General features: G+C 53.2%; 1 protein-coding gene across 9 annotated transcripts in view; it reads right to left on the bottom strand.

Moving 5' to 3' along the window:
* ATP11A (ATPase phospholipid transporting 11A) overlaps window positions 1–17,413 on the bottom strand; it is a 119,621-nt gene that overhangs the window by 51,045 nt on the left and 51,163 nt on the right. For 8 of the 9 annotated variants that reach the window (XR_009536849.1, XM_060129494.1, XM_060129498.1 and 5 more), the window contains exons 2-5: window positions 11,573–11,695; window positions 6,405–6,494; window positions 5,546–5,626; window positions 2,024–2,131 (exon numbers count right to left, since the gene is read on the bottom strand). Coding sequence is in view for 7 of the 9 variants with exons in the window: in XM_060129494.1 (XP_059985477.1) it covers window positions 2,024–2,131; window positions 5,546–5,626; window positions 6,405–6,494; window positions 11,573–11,695 (402 nt within the window). In the remaining 2 variants the exon portion in view is untranslated. Of the gene's footprint in view, window positions 1–2,023; window positions 2,132–2,356; window positions 2,389–5,545; window positions 5,627–6,404; window positions 6,495–11,572; window positions 11,696–17,413 lie in introns of those variants that run through there. The other variant, XM_060129499.1, reaches the window with a different exon arrangement.

Raw genomic sequence — 17,413 nt, 5'->3', positions numbered from 1 at the left:
AGGGAAGCGCACACTTAAACCGCACCGACAATCAGAACGACCGAGAGAAGAAACGGCGAGACACCCAACGCCGCCGGGGAGGCCGAGAAATGGGCCCTTCACACGTTGCTGGTACAACAGTGCAGACGCTCTGGAAATGGTTTGGCCGTTCCTTTTACCGTAATTTCATGACAACCCAGCAACTGAACTCTTTGAGTTTTTATGCCAGAGAAACGGAAACTATACTCATACAAAAACCTGTACACAAATGTTCACAGCAGCTTTATCTGAACGGCCCCAAACTGGAGAAACATCAACATCCTTCACCTGGGCCACACACCCCCCAGACTCTGCAACGAAAGGAAGGCGTCCAGATGCCCAACCTGGGTGAGTCCCAAGGGAATTCAGCTGCATGAAAGTTACAGACTGTGTGACACCATCCACGCGAGGACAAATCCTGGAGGTGGACAAATTGAAGGTTCCTTTGCTACTCGCCACAAGCAGCCTTTGCTTCCCTCCTTGTCTCACAGACTCCATTAAAATCCTCTCGGGTAAAACAGGCTGGATACAGGGCAGACATTCCCCATAGGAGATCGATACATTAAAAATTCAATTTTCTGCTGACAGGTACTGTTTCGGTCTGTTTTTGAAGAGATGTTTATTAAAAGTATAGAAGACTTTGCAAAGGAAATGTAGTTGTTAAAGGAAACGGTATTTGGAGCCTAGGGTCCGAAAGAGCCTGTTAACATATACATGGGGGTCCCCACTGCTGTTCCCATACTGAGAGGCTGTCCTCCCAGCTCCCCACCTCCTGACTCCTTGACCACTAGGAAAATGTCGCCAACCTAGGCTAACGGAGGGGAATTACTGAAACACCTGGACGGTGAAATTTATAAAACAAAGAAAATGTGGTTTAGAAACTTAAAAATACCCCCAATATAGGACACATATAGTAACTATTATGAGGTTAACAAAGATGGACCACGTGCTGATGACACCTGAAACAGGAGTGTCCCGGCATCCCGAACCCTGTCCTCCACCAGAGATACCCACTGACCCCCAGGCTGACCCGCTGCCCCTCCCAGGGCTTGGGGATGTGCCTGGAAGCAGAGGCTTGGGTTCAAAGACGCGGAGGCCCACCTTTCTGTCCCTGTGCAGGAGCGCTGGCGACTCTCTCCCACAGCAGCTTCCCGATGCCCCTGCCAGGACTTCTGGCCAGGAAAGCAGCCCCGGGGAGGACAGAGGGATGGTGGGGCTGCAGGGGAGGGGAGGGAGGCGGCGACTAGGGGGAGGACAAGCCCAAGGAGGATCCGGGGGAGGGTGGCCAGGCTCCACCCCCAGGCTCACAGCGAGACATGACTCGGGGACAAACCGTAAAAATCATACTTATCACCTGCACACGTGTAAGCGCTTCTAAACGGCTAGCACAGGCCTGAAAATAATCCACTTAAATAATTTAAATTTGAATTTAAACATAATGATGCATTATTACACCAATAATATATTGAAAAAGAAGAGATCAACATGCAGCTTTCAGGGAGGTTTCTGTCCCCATTTTCATAAATTTCCAGCTAGTAGAGCTGATCATACTAATATGATTTTGCCTTACTGTAAAATAACTTCTCTACAGGTTTTTAGAGCTCTCCCTGTCTGGACTGGTTACTATCACGTCATACGCTTCAGACAACAGGCCTGGGGGGAGCCTGATGGCCGAGAGGCTGTGCATGGGGGACCGGGCGCGGGGGAGACACGGGGAGGCTTTGGACCTTCCACTCAATTTGCTGTGACCCTAAACCTGCTCTAAAAATAAAGTCGATTAAAGCTTTAAAAATAAATACATAGAAATAAGACGTTAAAGAAAGATAGTGGTAGGAGCTTGCCTGAAGTGAGCAGTACTTGGGGAAGAGGGTGGGCCTGCATCCAATAAATGAAACCATTTCAGACGGAGGTTTGGCCAAAGAAAACAGCCCCCTGGCGCTGTTTCCTCATCGTAACAGGTCTGCGGCCGTCTGGGGGCCTCTGGGGTCGGCGGGCGGGGACTCACCCTGAGCTTCCGGCTCTGCTTCCGCACCAGCCGGCCGTGCTGGACGAAGTGCACGGGGCACTGGTTCACGGCGCTGTCGGCTTTGTGGCGCAGCCAGTCCTCGTAGCCCTGCGGTGGGGGAGAGACGCCGTGAGCCCCTCCTGGACTTGGTGGGGGCGGCCGTGGCCACGGTCAAGTGCGTGTGGACACGAGCGGGGGGGAGCCGCGTCCCTGGGCTCCCGCCACCGCCGTGCACGAAGCCACGTCACGTTTTGTGCGCCCTTCCCTCGCACCCAGCCCCCACCCGGGCAACTCCTGGCGCGTCCTGCACAGGGACACGCGTCCTGAACCGACCCCTTCCTGCTCGCGTCCCGGCTGCCCCGTGCCGCGGCCTCCGGCCCGCAAGGACAGTACCAACCCGACTCCGCCCCACCCGACACAGCTCCAAAGGCTCCCCGCCGGGACCCGCGCAGGTGGATGGCCGCCCTCGGGTCAGCTGGGCTGTGCCTGGGGTCCCTGGGGGGCCGAGGGCCGCTCGAGCCCCCTGGGTCTCAGGAGCGCCGAGGGAGGGGTGAGGGCCGCGGGCAGGTGGGCAGGGGAGCGGGCGGCACCCAGGGGCTGCGCCCACCCAGGTGAGCGCTGCAAGGGTCACGCAGAGGCGCCCGATGTCGGCTGCTCAGCACCCAGAGGAGGACGGGAGCTCGGGCGCTGGCCAGGCGGTGGGCTCCGTGGGAGGGGCTTTGCGTGCAGAGGGAGGAGGGGGCTGAGGAGGAAGCGGGGGGGCTGGCAGAGCTGGAGGTTAGCTTGCGGACGGGCGGCCCTGGAAGGTCACAGCTCTGACAAGGGACCTCCTTCGTCCTCTCCTCAGGCCCTTTGGGTCTGCTGGCCTATGTCTGAGGGTCGAGCCAGGATGGACCCGGGCTGCGCAGGGCACCGTGTCCCGGCCAGGGTGGCAGGCAGGCGCTTTCTGTGCCCACGGGCGGGTCTCGCCCACCAGGAGCTGCTACCACTGCCCTCACTCCGTAGCCACAGGGCGGGGAGTTCGAGGGCACACACTTAGGGACAGGGACACTTGCTGTATCCAGAGGCCCCTCGCTGTGGTCAGGATGCTCTTGGGGCTGGCTCGGTGCTCTTTCAGATCTGCCCGCATCACTGTCTCAGGGCAGAACCCTCTAAGGTCAGGCCTGGGGTCGCCAGCCCCCTGGTGGCTGGTCTGTTCTAAGAGGCTCAGTATGTGCTAAGTACATAGACCAGGGTCCACCTGTGGGTCCCTGTATGACATCCTCAGCTTTGCCAGATATTCCAAACTGTTCCCCAGGACGGTCCCGACATGCTCCCATCAGTGTGTGTGGATGCCTGTGTGACCACGTCTTAATCCCATCTGCTCTTCAGACTTTCACATTTAAAAGCCAATTTAGTGGGTATAAAGTAAAATCATATCGTTGTTCAAATCTGTATTTCCAGATGACTGGTGAGTGGAAAATAAAACCCAAGTTATCACAAAGGAACCCTCAAATGCTTCTCACGGTTCTGTATTAAACACAGACCGGTCCAGACGTTCACACTGAAGACTGGCTGGGAGAGATACAGGCACCGCCCTTACACTCACAAAGGTCACCTTGAGACTCCGTTCTTCATGTTTTCTCAGTCTGGAGTCAATCACTCCGCCATGTGTCACCTCATTCCCACTGTCACCCACTGTCACTTGAACCATGTCTCATGTGACATGTGTATTCAGTTTCTTAATTTTTTATTTAGAAACTAACACAGAAAGCACGGCTTTGTCAGCAACAATGTGACCATCAAGAATTTAACTAGATGCTACCTTTCTGTAAATTATTTCAAATGCAAATGTCATCCTGTTCAAAAGTTTGCAGCAGGGACTTACTTCCCTGGTGGTCCAGTGGGTAAGACTCTGCGCTCCCAATGCAGGGGGCTAGGGTTCCATCCCTAGTCGGGGAACTAGATCCCGCATGCATGCCGCAACTAAGAGTTTGCATGCCACAACTAAAAGATCCCGCATGCCGCAACTAGGACCCGGTGCAGCCAAAACAAATAAGTAAATAAATAAATCACTAAAAAAAAAAGTCTGCAGCAGATAAGGGACTTGTATCTACAACATATAAAGAATTTTCACGACTCATGGAGAAAAAGACGATGCAATTTAAAAACAGGCCAATGACCTGAAGCTATTTCTCTAGAGAAGATTTACAAAAGGCCAATCAGCTCATGCAAAGATGCTCAGCATCATTGGTTACCAAGGAAACGTAAAATCAAAGCCACAGTGGGATCCCACCCCACACCCGCTAGGGTAAGTGTAATAAAAAAGATGGACAACAAGCCTTAGCAGGAATGTGGGAAACTGAAACCTCACGCACGGCTGGTTGGAACGTAAAATGGGGCAGTCACTTTGGAAAATACTTTGGCAGTTCTTTACAACATTAGCGCAACTCGATTCCTTTGTATGTACCCAGGAGAAATGAAAACCTATGTCCACACAAAGCTTACACATGAATGTTCATAACGGTGTTCTCCATAATAGACAAAAAGTAGAAGCATCCCGGGAATGCCCTGGCGATCCAGTGGTTAGGACTCTGCGCTTTCTCTGGGTTCGACCCCTGGTCGGGGAACTAAGATTCCGCAAGCCACGCCATGTGGCAAGAAGTAAGCAAATAAATAAATAAAGCCACATTAAAAAAAAAAAGTAGAAGCACCCCAAATGTCCATCCGTGGATGACGGATAAATAAAATGTGGTCTGTCTGTCCACATGATGGAATATTATTCATCTGTGGATGAAGCGCTGACACAGGCTACAATGTGGATAAACCCTGAAAACGTGCTCGGTGAAATAAGGCAGACACAAAAGATCACTACCGTATGGTTCTGTTAATGGGAAATGTCCCCAATAGGCAAATTATAGCAACAGGAAGTAGACTGGTGGCTGCCAGGAGCTGCGGAGGGGGGTGGCGAGTGACGCTCACGGGTACGGGGGTTTCTTTCAAGATGTCGGGAATTTTCTGGAACTAAGCAGAGGTGATGGTTGAGCACTGAATCTGGCTGAGTGGTTGGTGGGACTAACAGACGACCTGTCCTTCCTGTTAGTCACCGGCTTTACCTATCAGGATTGCAAAGAACAGCGCAATCCACACGGAGCGAGTCAGGGGTCGCCGGGCTGTTCTCCTTATGGAGCCGCACCCCAGACCCTCTGCACGAGCAGGTCCTCGGGGTTCGGGCAGCCAGGGACACGGCGGGCGAGGCAACTCAGGTGCTGTCTCCGGGTGATTCCACGTGAGAACGACCGTGTCCTCTTCAAACGCTCGGGGCGACAAACTAGCACTAAATTACACAATCTCTCTTCTTTTAACTCAAGCATCTCTTGACTCAAGACTATCTAAACCAGTCACGAAAGTGAATTTCGAGAAGTCAGCTAAGTTTCCTACGAGCCAGCTGAAACAAGGCGGGGAACTCTGCTTTGGATGAAAGGCGATGTCCTATAGCAGAGATTCTGTAGGACCTTCGTCCCTTCTGCCTGTAAGGCTCACCTGCTTGATAGCTGTGACAGTGATGACGAAGAACAGCGGCAGGCCGCTCGTCACTGGACTCGTGGGCGTATCAATAATCAGCTGCAGTGAGAAGAGAACCGTTGAGTCATTTTCAGAAACACTTCTTAGGGGCTTCAGACGGACTGGCTGGCCCTGTAACACCTGCCGACGTTTGCTTTGACTCGTTTTAACTCGCTTTACTATTACCCCACTTCATCCCACCCCTGGAGATAAATTAGATATGAATTTTTACTATAAAACTGAGGGCAGTTCTCCTTAATTACGGGCTGTGCTTAGGAAGCCACGTCGGCAGTGGCAAAGACACCAGCTGACTCCAGTGCACGTTTTATTTCAATTCACCCCTCTGCTCCTGGTGCCACACTTTAATTACATTAGTTGCATAAATTACTGTCGGGGAAATTTTAAAAGTCCTTCAACGGTATTTTGTATGATTGAAACAAGTTAGGTTGCTGTTCTTAAAGCACATCTGACCTGTTCCCTAATCCATACCTCACTGTGGTTTTCACTCTCTTTTTTTTTTAACTCTCTTTCTCTTAATGTTTTTTTTTTAGGAGAATCCCCCCTAAAGATTAGGAAGATCCTGCTCTCCCGTCAGTTCTGGAGAACGAGGACAGAAAGTGGCCAGGACCAGTTCACATGCACAGCGCTCACGCCTATGTTTTAGTGAACAGGTCTCTCTGACCCAACATGCTTGTCCTTGAAGAAAACAAGTGAAGCAGCTGCAGATAAAGGGGCATTAAGTGCTTCCTCCTTCTGAGGAGCAAACCAGTCACCTGAGAATAAATGCCACTTACTCATATTTACACTTGAGGTGACAGAAAAAGATGACCAGACTTACCTGCACCAGAAATATGATAAGAAAATAAAAGTTGGCTATTCTTCTGAATTGTTCAAATAAGTTCTTGGGTATGAAGTTCCAGAATGTGTACTGTGTAAAAGAAAAACAGAAAGGAGTCATTTTGATCCCATTTTACGTTGTGTAGCATAACTCTACCACGTGATAAGCTGTCCTGAATTTCAAAGTACAAAATGTCTAGCTTTAGATACAAAATTGAGAGTGTTTGTAGACATGTTATCAACTTGTTGACTGTAAAAACACTGCTAACACAGAACATGTGCTCCAAGAGGAGCATATGTCAACTACCTAATTCCAACAATTCAAGGTAAGGCAAAGTAGCTTAAGAATAGTTTTACTATTAAAATGTCTCTCGTAAAATGTAAACCTCTGATTGTTAACTCAAAACACACATGGTTAGCATTCTTCTTTGACTGTAATTTTTGGTAAGCTGTTTTGTTACAGCGTGGCTACGAGGGGACAGAACGTGAAACAGAAGTCACCATTTTCAGGTGGTCTTAACCCAGCTTGGCTACTGAGGAGGTGTCCTGGGCCAGCCCCTCCCCCTTACCTAGGGGGCTGGAGAGGGACACAGGGAGGGTAGTCAGGCCACTTACTCGCCAAATGTCTCGTTTTTGCCTCAGAAGGAGACCTTCCCTAACCTTTGTGTTGAAAACAACTATGTCCCGTATGTCATTAACCTACAGTAAACACTGAGCTTGGACACTGTTTTTAAAATTCCATTTGACAGTTTTGCCTTTTAACGAAGATCGCCCCCTGAAGGGGGAGAGCCTGCTCTGCACGCCATCTCTCTCATCTGGACCGGTACGCACCTTGGTTATCTCCCTGCATCTAGACCCACAGGCACCTTTAAAGCCACTTAATTTAAAGCCACTTAAATGATGACTTTATTCCTATCAGGTGCAGGAGACCCACGCTGCAGCTCAGACATTATGTTTTGTGATCTCCATATTTTACAGAATAAATGACTGTCATAAGTTATTACTGCTGATTATTAGTAATACGGTCAAAATCCCTGATGATGTATGGTAAGAAGAGTGAAAACCCAAAGAGACAGTCGAAACATTCATGACTGCACTGATACATCAGTACTGTATGGATAAAATAAAATAAAACAAGCATTTTATTACACATGTAAGGGTTGGCAATTGGATAATGGTGTGCCAATTGTACATTTTTAAAATATTCCATTACCACATTTTTAAAAGTATTTATTTATTTACTTATTTATGTGGTTGCACCAGGTCTTAGTTGTGGCAAGCGGGCTCCTTAGTTGCGGCTTGCCTGGCTCCTTAGTTGTGGCGTGCAAATATTTAGTTGCGGCGTGCGAATCTTTAGTTGTGTGCGAATCTTTAGTTGAGACATGAGTGTGGGATCTAGTTCCCCGACCAGGGATCAAACCCAGGCCCCTGCATTGGGAGCATGGAGTCTTATCCACTGTGCCACCAGGGAAGTCCTCCAATTGCACATTTTTGATCTCTGCTAAATTCTAAAGATCTAAATATCTGCTTAGACACTTGGGCCACAATATAATGTAACACTTTGTATTACAATGTACAATGCAACACTCTGACCTACATCTGTCAAGTCCCGGATCAGTAGAATAGAACTTAATACTGGAATCCTTGATATTGAGCCACAGGCATGGAACAAAGGGGGTTTTTTTTGCTATGAGGGAGCTAAGGAGTCTGAGGTCGGCGGAGCATCTCTTTCCCACCAGACAACTTGAGGAGCATTGAAGCCACAGGACAATTACTAGCCTTGTGTTTCTTTCACGCCATGAAAGACTTCACACCCAAAGTGTGCACCTGCCCTGGGGGTCGTGTGTCGTCAGCGCTGAGCTGGATTTGGCCACTCTCTTCCTTCCGTGAGAGTCACCTGTGTCCTGTACTCACTGGGAGGGCGGCTCAGACGCAGAGAAGCCGTCCCGCCTGGTCGACCTTTAGTCACATGGAGACGGGGAGACAAGGACAGCCTGGCGCCACCCTGCTTCGCCAGCCCCGGAGAGTGAAACCAGAGCACCTGGAAACCGCTGAGGCTGCGGCTACTGTGTGCCTGGAGGGGGAATCCCTCACAGGTGCGCACGGGGCGCCCTAAAAGCGCACTGGGCACGGTCACTGATCTCCAGGGAAGGCGACCCGGAAGGTCACAAGTAGTTCAGCTTTCTGTACAGGGTGGAGGGACAGCACAGCCTGAGCTGAACATTTAATTCCATAGCATGCTGAGGGCAGAGATGGGAGCCACACGCGTCTTGTGCCCAAAGGTACAATTTTGTAACTTGATGAAGCCCCACTGTCCCTGAGTCCAGGATCTGGTGCTAGAGCAGGCCTTGGGTTGGGGGCTCGGCGTGAGGTCAGAAGCCAAGGGGTTGTGCTGGGGTCATTTCTACCAGGCTCTGCCCCAAAAGGAAACAGAACTCACTGATCACCAATAACAGCACTTCTTCAGATCAGGCCAGATGAGCATTTTCACCCCTCGTGTAACTTTTCACATGCTAAGTGCTTTCACGACCTTGGATTTAATAAAATCAAACTTACGACTTTACTGCTGGTAGTAGTATTACTGCTCCTTAAGTAATAAGTCATAAAACTTATTACTAAAGTGCGTCTGCGCACTTACGAAATCTTTGTTGACCATCTTTTCTTTTAAGGTAGAAACGAATGTTCTCTTCCCAAGAAAACATATATACATCACCAGAAACGTATTCTCTGAACCTGTCTGTAAACTTACGCTTTACAAATTAAGTTGTATTTTCCACATCCTGAGCTGTTTTTAAATGAAAATGATCCTGTGTCCAGATGTCCACGTCATCTGGTCTAAGTCCACGGCCTGTCCACCCTGCTCCTGACTTGGATTCTAGGCCCTCGTCTGAGGGTCTCCTCTGTACTGAGATCAATTAGCAACCGAGGTTACGTTGTCTGTAATTGTCCTTGAAATGACACACCATCATCTACCCGGAACTGACTTTAAGCCACCAATACTGCAAGTGCCCTCTCTCCTCAGAGCTGAGACGTGTCGCCTTTTCACCAAAACCCACGCCTCCCGTGTGACAGCCTGATCTGGCTCCGGGGGCAGGTGCTGACTTAATTCTGTCAGGGTGTGGGGTGAAGGAACCTTCCCGAAAAGAAACAGTTTTGAAAAGGCGCCCAGGACTTGCACGTGTATGGAAACCCATCCTTACAGCGCCCTCGCCCCGGAGGTGGGTTTCCTCTGTTAGAACCCAAGGAGCCTCGGGGCACATAGGAAGAAGCCACCCCAGGCAAGGCAGCGCCTCTTGCAGACCCCGAGAGGTGACATGGGGCCCCTCAACGTCTTGCTGGCCACCGGCTGCGGGAATATTAGAAGGGAAAACCTGAAAATGATAAATTGGCTCGAAACTTGAATCATAGCAAGGGGTCATAAATGGGATTTAGGAATCTCTGCTCTCGATTATCTCCCCCAGAGCGTGGACGCGGCTTCATAACAAACGCAGTGCCCCGCAGCCTTGGGCTCTAGTCCACCGGATGCGTCAGGAAGGGCTTTGCTGCTCCGATCCCTGAGTTTCTGAAGTTTCCTTTGAGCGGCTGCACAGAACCTTCCAGGTCCCTGGGAGGAAGCGGGGCTGGGACAGCAGGGCCCAAGCTTCGTCCCTGGGGGAGAAGCCAGCTGTGCGGGATGTGACTTAGCAGCCGGGGCGGCTTTGTCAAACGTCCTGCCCAGACTAGACGCGGGGCAGCGTGGGGACTCGAGGCCTAGTCGAGTGGGGACTCGAAGTCGTCCCTGCAAGTTCACACGTGCACAGTATCTGAGTGTCTTCAGTGCACTTCCCCATCCCTCGACGCGTCTGCACTGCACGCGAGCAGATTTTTAAGAAATACGTCTGAGATTTTGTTCCTTTGGGGGCACTAGTGGTTGACAGAGTGCATCTTCAGTGAGCTCTATTCGAGACTGTCTAACTTATAAATGTCACTACTGGAAAGACCTATTTCTGGATATGAGGTCCTCCTGTTTATTTCTCCTTTCATTGGTCATGTCTGGGCAACCACGGACTACATTTGTTTGGCTGTGATTTTGTTTATGAGCAACTGACTTACCCATGCTGTATTTCTGGAGATTAAAGTTATTATTTTACATTGCGGTTTTAAAATAAAATAATTCCATTAAGAAAACTGCCTTACACAAATGAACCTATCTATGAAACAGAAACAGATTCACAGACACAGAGAACAGACTTGTGGTTGCCAAGGGGAAGGGGGATGGGGGAGGGATGGAGTGGGAGTTTGGGGTTAGTAGATGCAAACTATTACGTATAGAATGGATGAACAACAAGGTCCTAGTGTAGAGCACAGGGAACTCTATTCAATACCCCGGGATAAACCATAATGGAAAAGAATGTATATATATGTGTAACTGAGCCACTTTGCTGTACAGCAGAAATTAACACAACATTGCAAATCAACTGTACTTCTACAAAAAAAAATTTTAAAAAAAACTGCTTTAGAAAACCTCAGTTGTCAAGTATTTGTAACAAGCACGGGACACTCTTGATAACTCATGACAGAATTAAGCGGGTCCACCACAGGTATCTGGACACGCAGCACACTGATGTGTGAATTACGCAGGTCTGTGACGTGGGTCTGGGTGTCCAGGACACCCAGGCGTGTGGAAAGTTCTCCGTAGCCTGCAAAGCCACCGTTTACCGTTTTCCAGAGTCAGCGACCCCATCCTCAAGACCCAGCTACCGGTTAACCTGAGGTGTGAAGACGGTCCTGCAACCCCACCTCCAGGCCAAGAGACGGTCAAAGCCCCCGTAAACGGTGACACGCGCGTCCTCCTCTTTGCGTCACCGCTCCTCCCTGACGGCCTCGGACACGCGCCCAGCGCGCGCTCGCCAGCTGGTGGCGCCGGGGCCCCTGCGTCGTCTGTTTTGCAGGAGGAGACCCTGGCCTGGGGCGGCTCGATGGTGGCTCGCGGCCAACAGCTAATACGTGGTGCCGGCAGGACCCGAACGTCCTAGACTTCAAACCTGATGCTTAAACGTGACACGGGTAAGAGGGACGTGAAGAGAATGTGCTGTGACGTCAAGTCTCAACAGTGTTCGGGGGGCAACCGGAGGGGTGCTGAGCCCAGGCGCCGAGGGCCGTGCGGCGAGCTCGCAGGCTGATGCTTACCTTGGAGGAGACGATTCTGTTGTCCGGGCACCTGTGCGGGATGTAGGCCTCAGCTCCCGGTGGGGGCTCGCGGTGGCCCACGTACACGGTCCGGCTGTCCACACAGTCTTCCTCCCCAGCACACTGCGGGGGGGAAGAGCGGTCAGAGCGGGCCTTGGGGCGGGGGCGTGGGGTCTTCCCGGGGTTTGGCTTGGAAGCAGGTCTGTGCTGGGCCCTGGGGAGGGCTGGGCGCCCCTGCAAGGCCGGGCCCCCCACCCCTGCCCACCCGCTGGGCCCTCACGGGGTTAGTGCTCAAACCCCCGCCCAGCTCTTCAGGGGAGCGGTCTGAGCGGCCACCGGCACCCCCAGCAGGAGTCGAGGGGGGCTTCAAAGCTGGTGGGCGGTGGAAAGGCCACAGGGCGGGTCCATTCAAAGCCAGAAAGTGACAGCAAAACCCTAAGCCTTCAGAAAAAAAGACGACAATCCCAGAACTTTTGGGAAACGCAAGAAGAAAGTAAAACTATGAGTTCAGAGCAGAAGGACGGTTCACACGCTGCAGCAGCAGCTCACCCATAAGCCTCCCCGGAAACCGAGAAGACCTGGGTCTGACTCATCTTTGCATTATTCACAGTGCTGTGCACCGGACGTTAAGGAAACACCTCCGACCCGAAGAACCTTCTAGTGACCCTCAACCAACTGTACGCAGTCAGCACTGCAGTGCCTGAGACATGATGGTTGCTGACGAGAGACTATGATGAAGCCTCGCATAGCGGCCCCGGCACGGGGCCCTGGACCTCCCTCCACAGACAGGCAGCCCCGGCACGGGGCCCTGGACCTCCCCCGACAGACAGGCAGCCCCGGCACGGGGCCCTGGACCTCCCCCCACAGACAGGCAGCCCCGGCACGGGGCCCTGGACCTCCCCCCACAGACAGGCAGCCCCAGCACGGGGCCCTGGACCTCCCCCTACAGACAGGCAGCCCCAGCACGGGGCCCTGGACCTCCCCCCACAGACAGGCAGCCCCAGCACAGAGCCCTGGACCTCCCCCCACAGACAGGCAGCCCCAGCACGGGGCCCTGGACCTCTCCCCACAGACAGGCAGCCCCAGCACGGGGCCCTGGACCTCCCCCCACAGACAGGCAGCCCCAGCACGGGGTCCTAGCCCCTTGCTCAGCGTTGTCAAGAACAGAGACAACGAAAGGAAACACACGGCCACGCTCCGGGGGCCCAGCCCGTCCCATCCAGCACTGTGTCCAGCCCTTGTGGCTTCAGGGAACCTTCATTTTTTTTTTTTTTTTTTTTTTGCGGTACGCGGGCCTCTCACTGTTGTGGCCTCTCCCGTTGCGGAGCACAGGCTCGGGACGCGCAGGCTCAGCGGCCATGGCTCACGGGCCCAGCCGCTCCGCAGCATGTGGGATCCTCCCGGACCGGGACACGAACCTGTGTCCCCTGCATCGGCAGGCGGACTCTCAACCACTGCGCCACCAACTTTAACACAAACATGAAAATCCTGGAAACCTTCCGCCTAAACTCTGAAGACAGTGGCTCCGCGGCTGCCGGGCACAGGAGCCCCGTCCCCGGGGAGGCACGGCAGAGGAGGCTCATTAGGGCCAGTTCACACCCTGGGCACAGGCCGGCTTTACCGTAATCATCCAACACCTCAAATACCGCTCGCCCGCTCGGCGCTGTTCTAACTGTACAAGTCGGGGTACAACACCTGCCTGTGGGACGAGGTCAGAAAACAAACCCAACACGACATTCCGAGGGACTCGCCACGTCATCACGACACCAGCTCCGTTGGGGATGAACCTCGTCCTACTCAGCCCTGCGTGACAGAGCAGGGGCGGGGCTCCATCCCAGTAGCCGCGCGGGGCGTCGGGTCCTCTGCAGACGACAGCAGCAAGAAGCGGCTAGGCAAACCCTGCCCCAGAGCTGGTCCTCCGCCCGGACGTGCAAGAGGAAAATGAGTCCCACCTTCCCCAGAGACACCGTCAACTCTCCTCGCAAGTCTCGGGACTTCAGGGGTGTTTACATCCTGCTGCTGAGCCAGACGGCAGGTAACGTGTCCAAATTACAAAGGCAGAGCTGTTTCGGCTACTTAGTTGTAAATCTACAAACTGCCAACAGAAATAAACCCACTCCCCATCTCTCCACCAGCATGTCCTCAACTGGGCAGGGACCTCAGCAGACTTTCTGCCCTGTTCGATCCGACACACACACAGGCGAGAAGAGACCACCGTCAGGGCACAGAGGCTGAACCTCCGATGGAAAGAGGCCCTGAACCTGCGAGGCCAGCTTTCCTCCAGCTTCAGGAAGGCCCGGGGGGCGCAGGAGACACTTCACTAAGAGCTGCGGGGCAGGGAGGGGCCGTTGTTCCTGTGCTGCCCGAGCCTCTCCTCTGGGGCGGGGGAGGAGCTGAGTCAGGACAGGAGCGGGGTGACCTGGGGAGGGTGAACCTCCTAAGCATCCTGCACCCCTTCGCTCCACACCGGCCCCCTCGACTCTGAAACCCACACTCCCTGCTGTGATGCCTTCGGCTGCCACTTCCAGGCCCCCCTGGAGCAGGGACAGGGCTTTAGAGCCTGCATGTGCCCCTAAGGCGACACGGCTCAGCCCCCAACACGTGTCACCTGGAAGGTGGCTTTGCAGGTACACCTGAGGTCCCGGCTACACCTGAGGCCCCGGGTACACCTGAGGCCCCGGCTACACCTGAGGCCCCCGGTACACCTATGGCTCCGGGTACACCTGAGGCCCCGGGTACATCTAAGGTCATGGGTACACCTTAGACTGCAGGTACACCCTAGGCCCCGGGTACACCTGAGGCCCCGCGTACACCTGAGGTCCCCAGTACACCTATGGCTCCGGGTACATCTAAGGTCATGGGTACACCTTAGACTGCAGGTACACCTAAGGCCCCGGGTACACCCTAGGCCCCGGGTACACCTGAGGTCGCAGGTGCACCTGAGGTTGGCAGCTGCACCCCCAGGGCTCTGTGGACATGAAAGGGAAAGTTCCCCACCTCGGGCTCAGTGCAGAGGAGCACCCGCAGGTTATAACGCAGAAGAAGGATGAGGTAACCCAAAGTGCTGCCCGCCCCTCCCTGGGCCCCACGTCGACCACAGACGAAGCATCCAGCTTCCCAGGAGCTGGAAGGGCACCGCTGCTCGTCTGCTCAGAGGGCACGCAGCCAGCAGGCCCACGGGGCTTCCGAGACAGACTTGGGGTGCAGAAGGGCACTCCACGAAGGGCTCGACCGAGGGGCAGCAGGAAGGGTTTCCTTGGCTGCAGACAAAGCAGTGTGTGCGTGAACAAGGGCCACAGGCACGACGTCCTGGGAAACTGCTAGAGACCAGAGGCCCGATCCTGGGGGTGGCGGGCAGGAGGCAGCTCCCCTGCATCAGAACCCCAGGCGGCCACAAGAAACTGTGCCGGACACCCTCCCGGGGGTGGCAGGAAGGTGGGTGAGACCCGGCCCCACAGATTTCCACGTTCCTGGGGAATCACAAGACGTTCCACCAAAACGCAGGTGAACTAGACGTCAAGGCTTTGCCTGCATGGCCCCTGAGGATGCGTGAAAGGTCCCCAGGGTTGCCCTAGAAAATACTCGCAAATCATATCTAATGAGGGATCGGTATCTGGGATAGACAGAGGCCATCGCAACCAATAATGAAAAGACAAATAAGGAGATTTGACTAGACTTTCTCCAAAGATTTACAATGGCCAACATCACGTGGGAAGATGCTCAAAACCAACGGCCCTCAAGGAGATGCAAATCAAACCCTACACAGGCGGAAGGCGCCAGACTCAAAGGAGCAAACGCTGGATGACGTTTGTGTGAAGCGTCCAGCACAGCCAAATCCACGGAGACGGAAAGCGTGGTGGTGGCTGCCAGGGGCTGCGGGAGCCGCTGCCTGGGTACCGGGTTTCTTCGGGGCGATGAAAATGTTTTAAAATTAGATTGTGATGGGGACTTCCCTGGCGTCCAGTGGTTAAGACTCTGCACTCCCAATACGGGGGGCACGGGTTCAATCCCTGGTCGGGGAACTAAGATCCTGCCTGCCGCACGGTGTGGCCATCAATCAATCAATCAATCAATCAAATTAGATTATGGCGATGTTCCATAACTTGGTTCGGTACTAAATTCCACTGAACTGTACTCCTTGAACAGGTGGGGTTTAGGATCTATGAATTTTGCCTCAGTAAAGCTGTCGGTTAGGTCTCGCCACGAATTCCTGGGTCCCGAGCATTGCCCGTCACTTGCTTCTGCATCCGTGCTGAGACCCCCACCCTGCGTCAGTGCAGCGAACCTCACGTCTCTGAAGCTGAGACGGGCCCTTCCTTCCCAGACAAATCCACCCCCTCCTCTTACCACAGTGAAGCTTGGGTTTTACCAGAATGAGGGATCCTCTCCATTTTAGGGAAAACGAATAACATCTTTAAGGTTTGGTTTTTAATAGATAGCATTTCCTGATGGATGAAACTGAGCTGGATGCGTTTCCAAAGGAGAACGCCCAACAGCCGCGGAGCTGGAAAAGAAGAGATTACATCTGGGGTAAAATGGGAGGAACACGGCAAGCAGTGCACCCTCGCTCCCTGGGCCTGAGCCAAGTAAACACCCCACTTCTAGGGGCCTCGCGGGGCCAGCAGGTGTGTCAGACGCAGTGGCCGCGCCTTCAACAAGTTCGCCATCAGCCTTGTTAGGATGTGGGGCACAGTAGCCTGAGCGTTAACGTCAGAAAGCACACAAGGACAGAAGAGAGTCTAAAATACGCCGGAAATCAATTTCACCCAGCATTAGTCACCTAATGGGAGTTTTGAATTTCAGCTGAAACGAGCAGAACCTATTAGCTGAGTTACATGTCCGACTGGAACGTAAACATGTAATCTAGCCTCGAATTACCAGATCAATTTTTGTAGAGGTGGTTCCACCTAACGACCATCTCTTTCTTTCTTTTTTTTTTAAATAAATGTATTTATTTATTTTTGGCCGCGTTGGGTCTTTGTGGCTGTGCGCGGGCTTTCTCTAGTTGTGGCGAGCAGGGGCTACTCTTTGTTGCGGTGCGCGGGCTTCTCACTGCGGTGGCTTCTCTTATTGCGGAGTATGGGTTCTGGGCGCACGGGCTTCAGTAGTTGTGGCACGTGGGTTCAGTAGTTGTGGCTCGTGGGCTCTAGAGTGCAGGCTCAGTAGTTGTGGCGCACGGGCTTAGTTGCTCCGCGGCATGTGGGATCTTCCTGGACCAGGGCTCGAACCGTGTCCCCTGCATCGGCAGTCGGATTCTCAACCACTGCGCCCCCAGGGAAGTCCCCTAACGACCATTTTTCAAATTTACAGGGATCCAATGACAAAACAATTCCTTGTTCTGGTGTCTGTTTATTGCTTTAAAAGGCAACATTTCTTGTTTGACGGCTAAGAAGATGATACAGCACTGAGGTGTTTCTAAACTTGAGACGTTTTTCTGGCTCAGTTTCCCCAGCACTTCAGCTTCCTCGTGATGTGGAGTGTGTGATGTGGCCCCTTCTGTCACCCCTGCCCACACACACGGGTGTCTGTCTGCACCCAGGGAGCCTTCACTCACTCCTGCTTCTGCAAGCCTTACTCGGGAGCAATGGTTAAAGTGATGCTCCGTAAGTGGAACCCATGGGTTTAACTGCTGATCAGATCAGAGTTCTCTGCGTGAATCACCGGCCTTCCCAGGGCCAGTAAGCAGAGTCTGGACTTCCCGCGGTGAGGCAGGAGCCCAGGTGCGCACCCTTTCTCCTGTCACTGGACCAGTGCCCTTGGCCTCTGCCGGAGCCCCTCCCCACGGACCACACTCGATGGGAACGACAGGCCCTTCCTTCCCAGACAGATCCGGGCCTCGGC

Source organism: Lagenorhynchus albirostris, chromosome 18 (assembly GCF_949774975.1).
Source record: "Lagenorhynchus albirostris chromosome 18, mLagAlb1.1, whole genome shotgun sequence".
Taxonomy (NCBI): domain Eukaryota; kingdom Metazoa; phylum Chordata; class Mammalia; order Artiodactyla; family Delphinidae; genus Lagenorhynchus; species Lagenorhynchus albirostris.
This window is presented reverse-complemented; position numbering and strand designations above follow the sequence as displayed.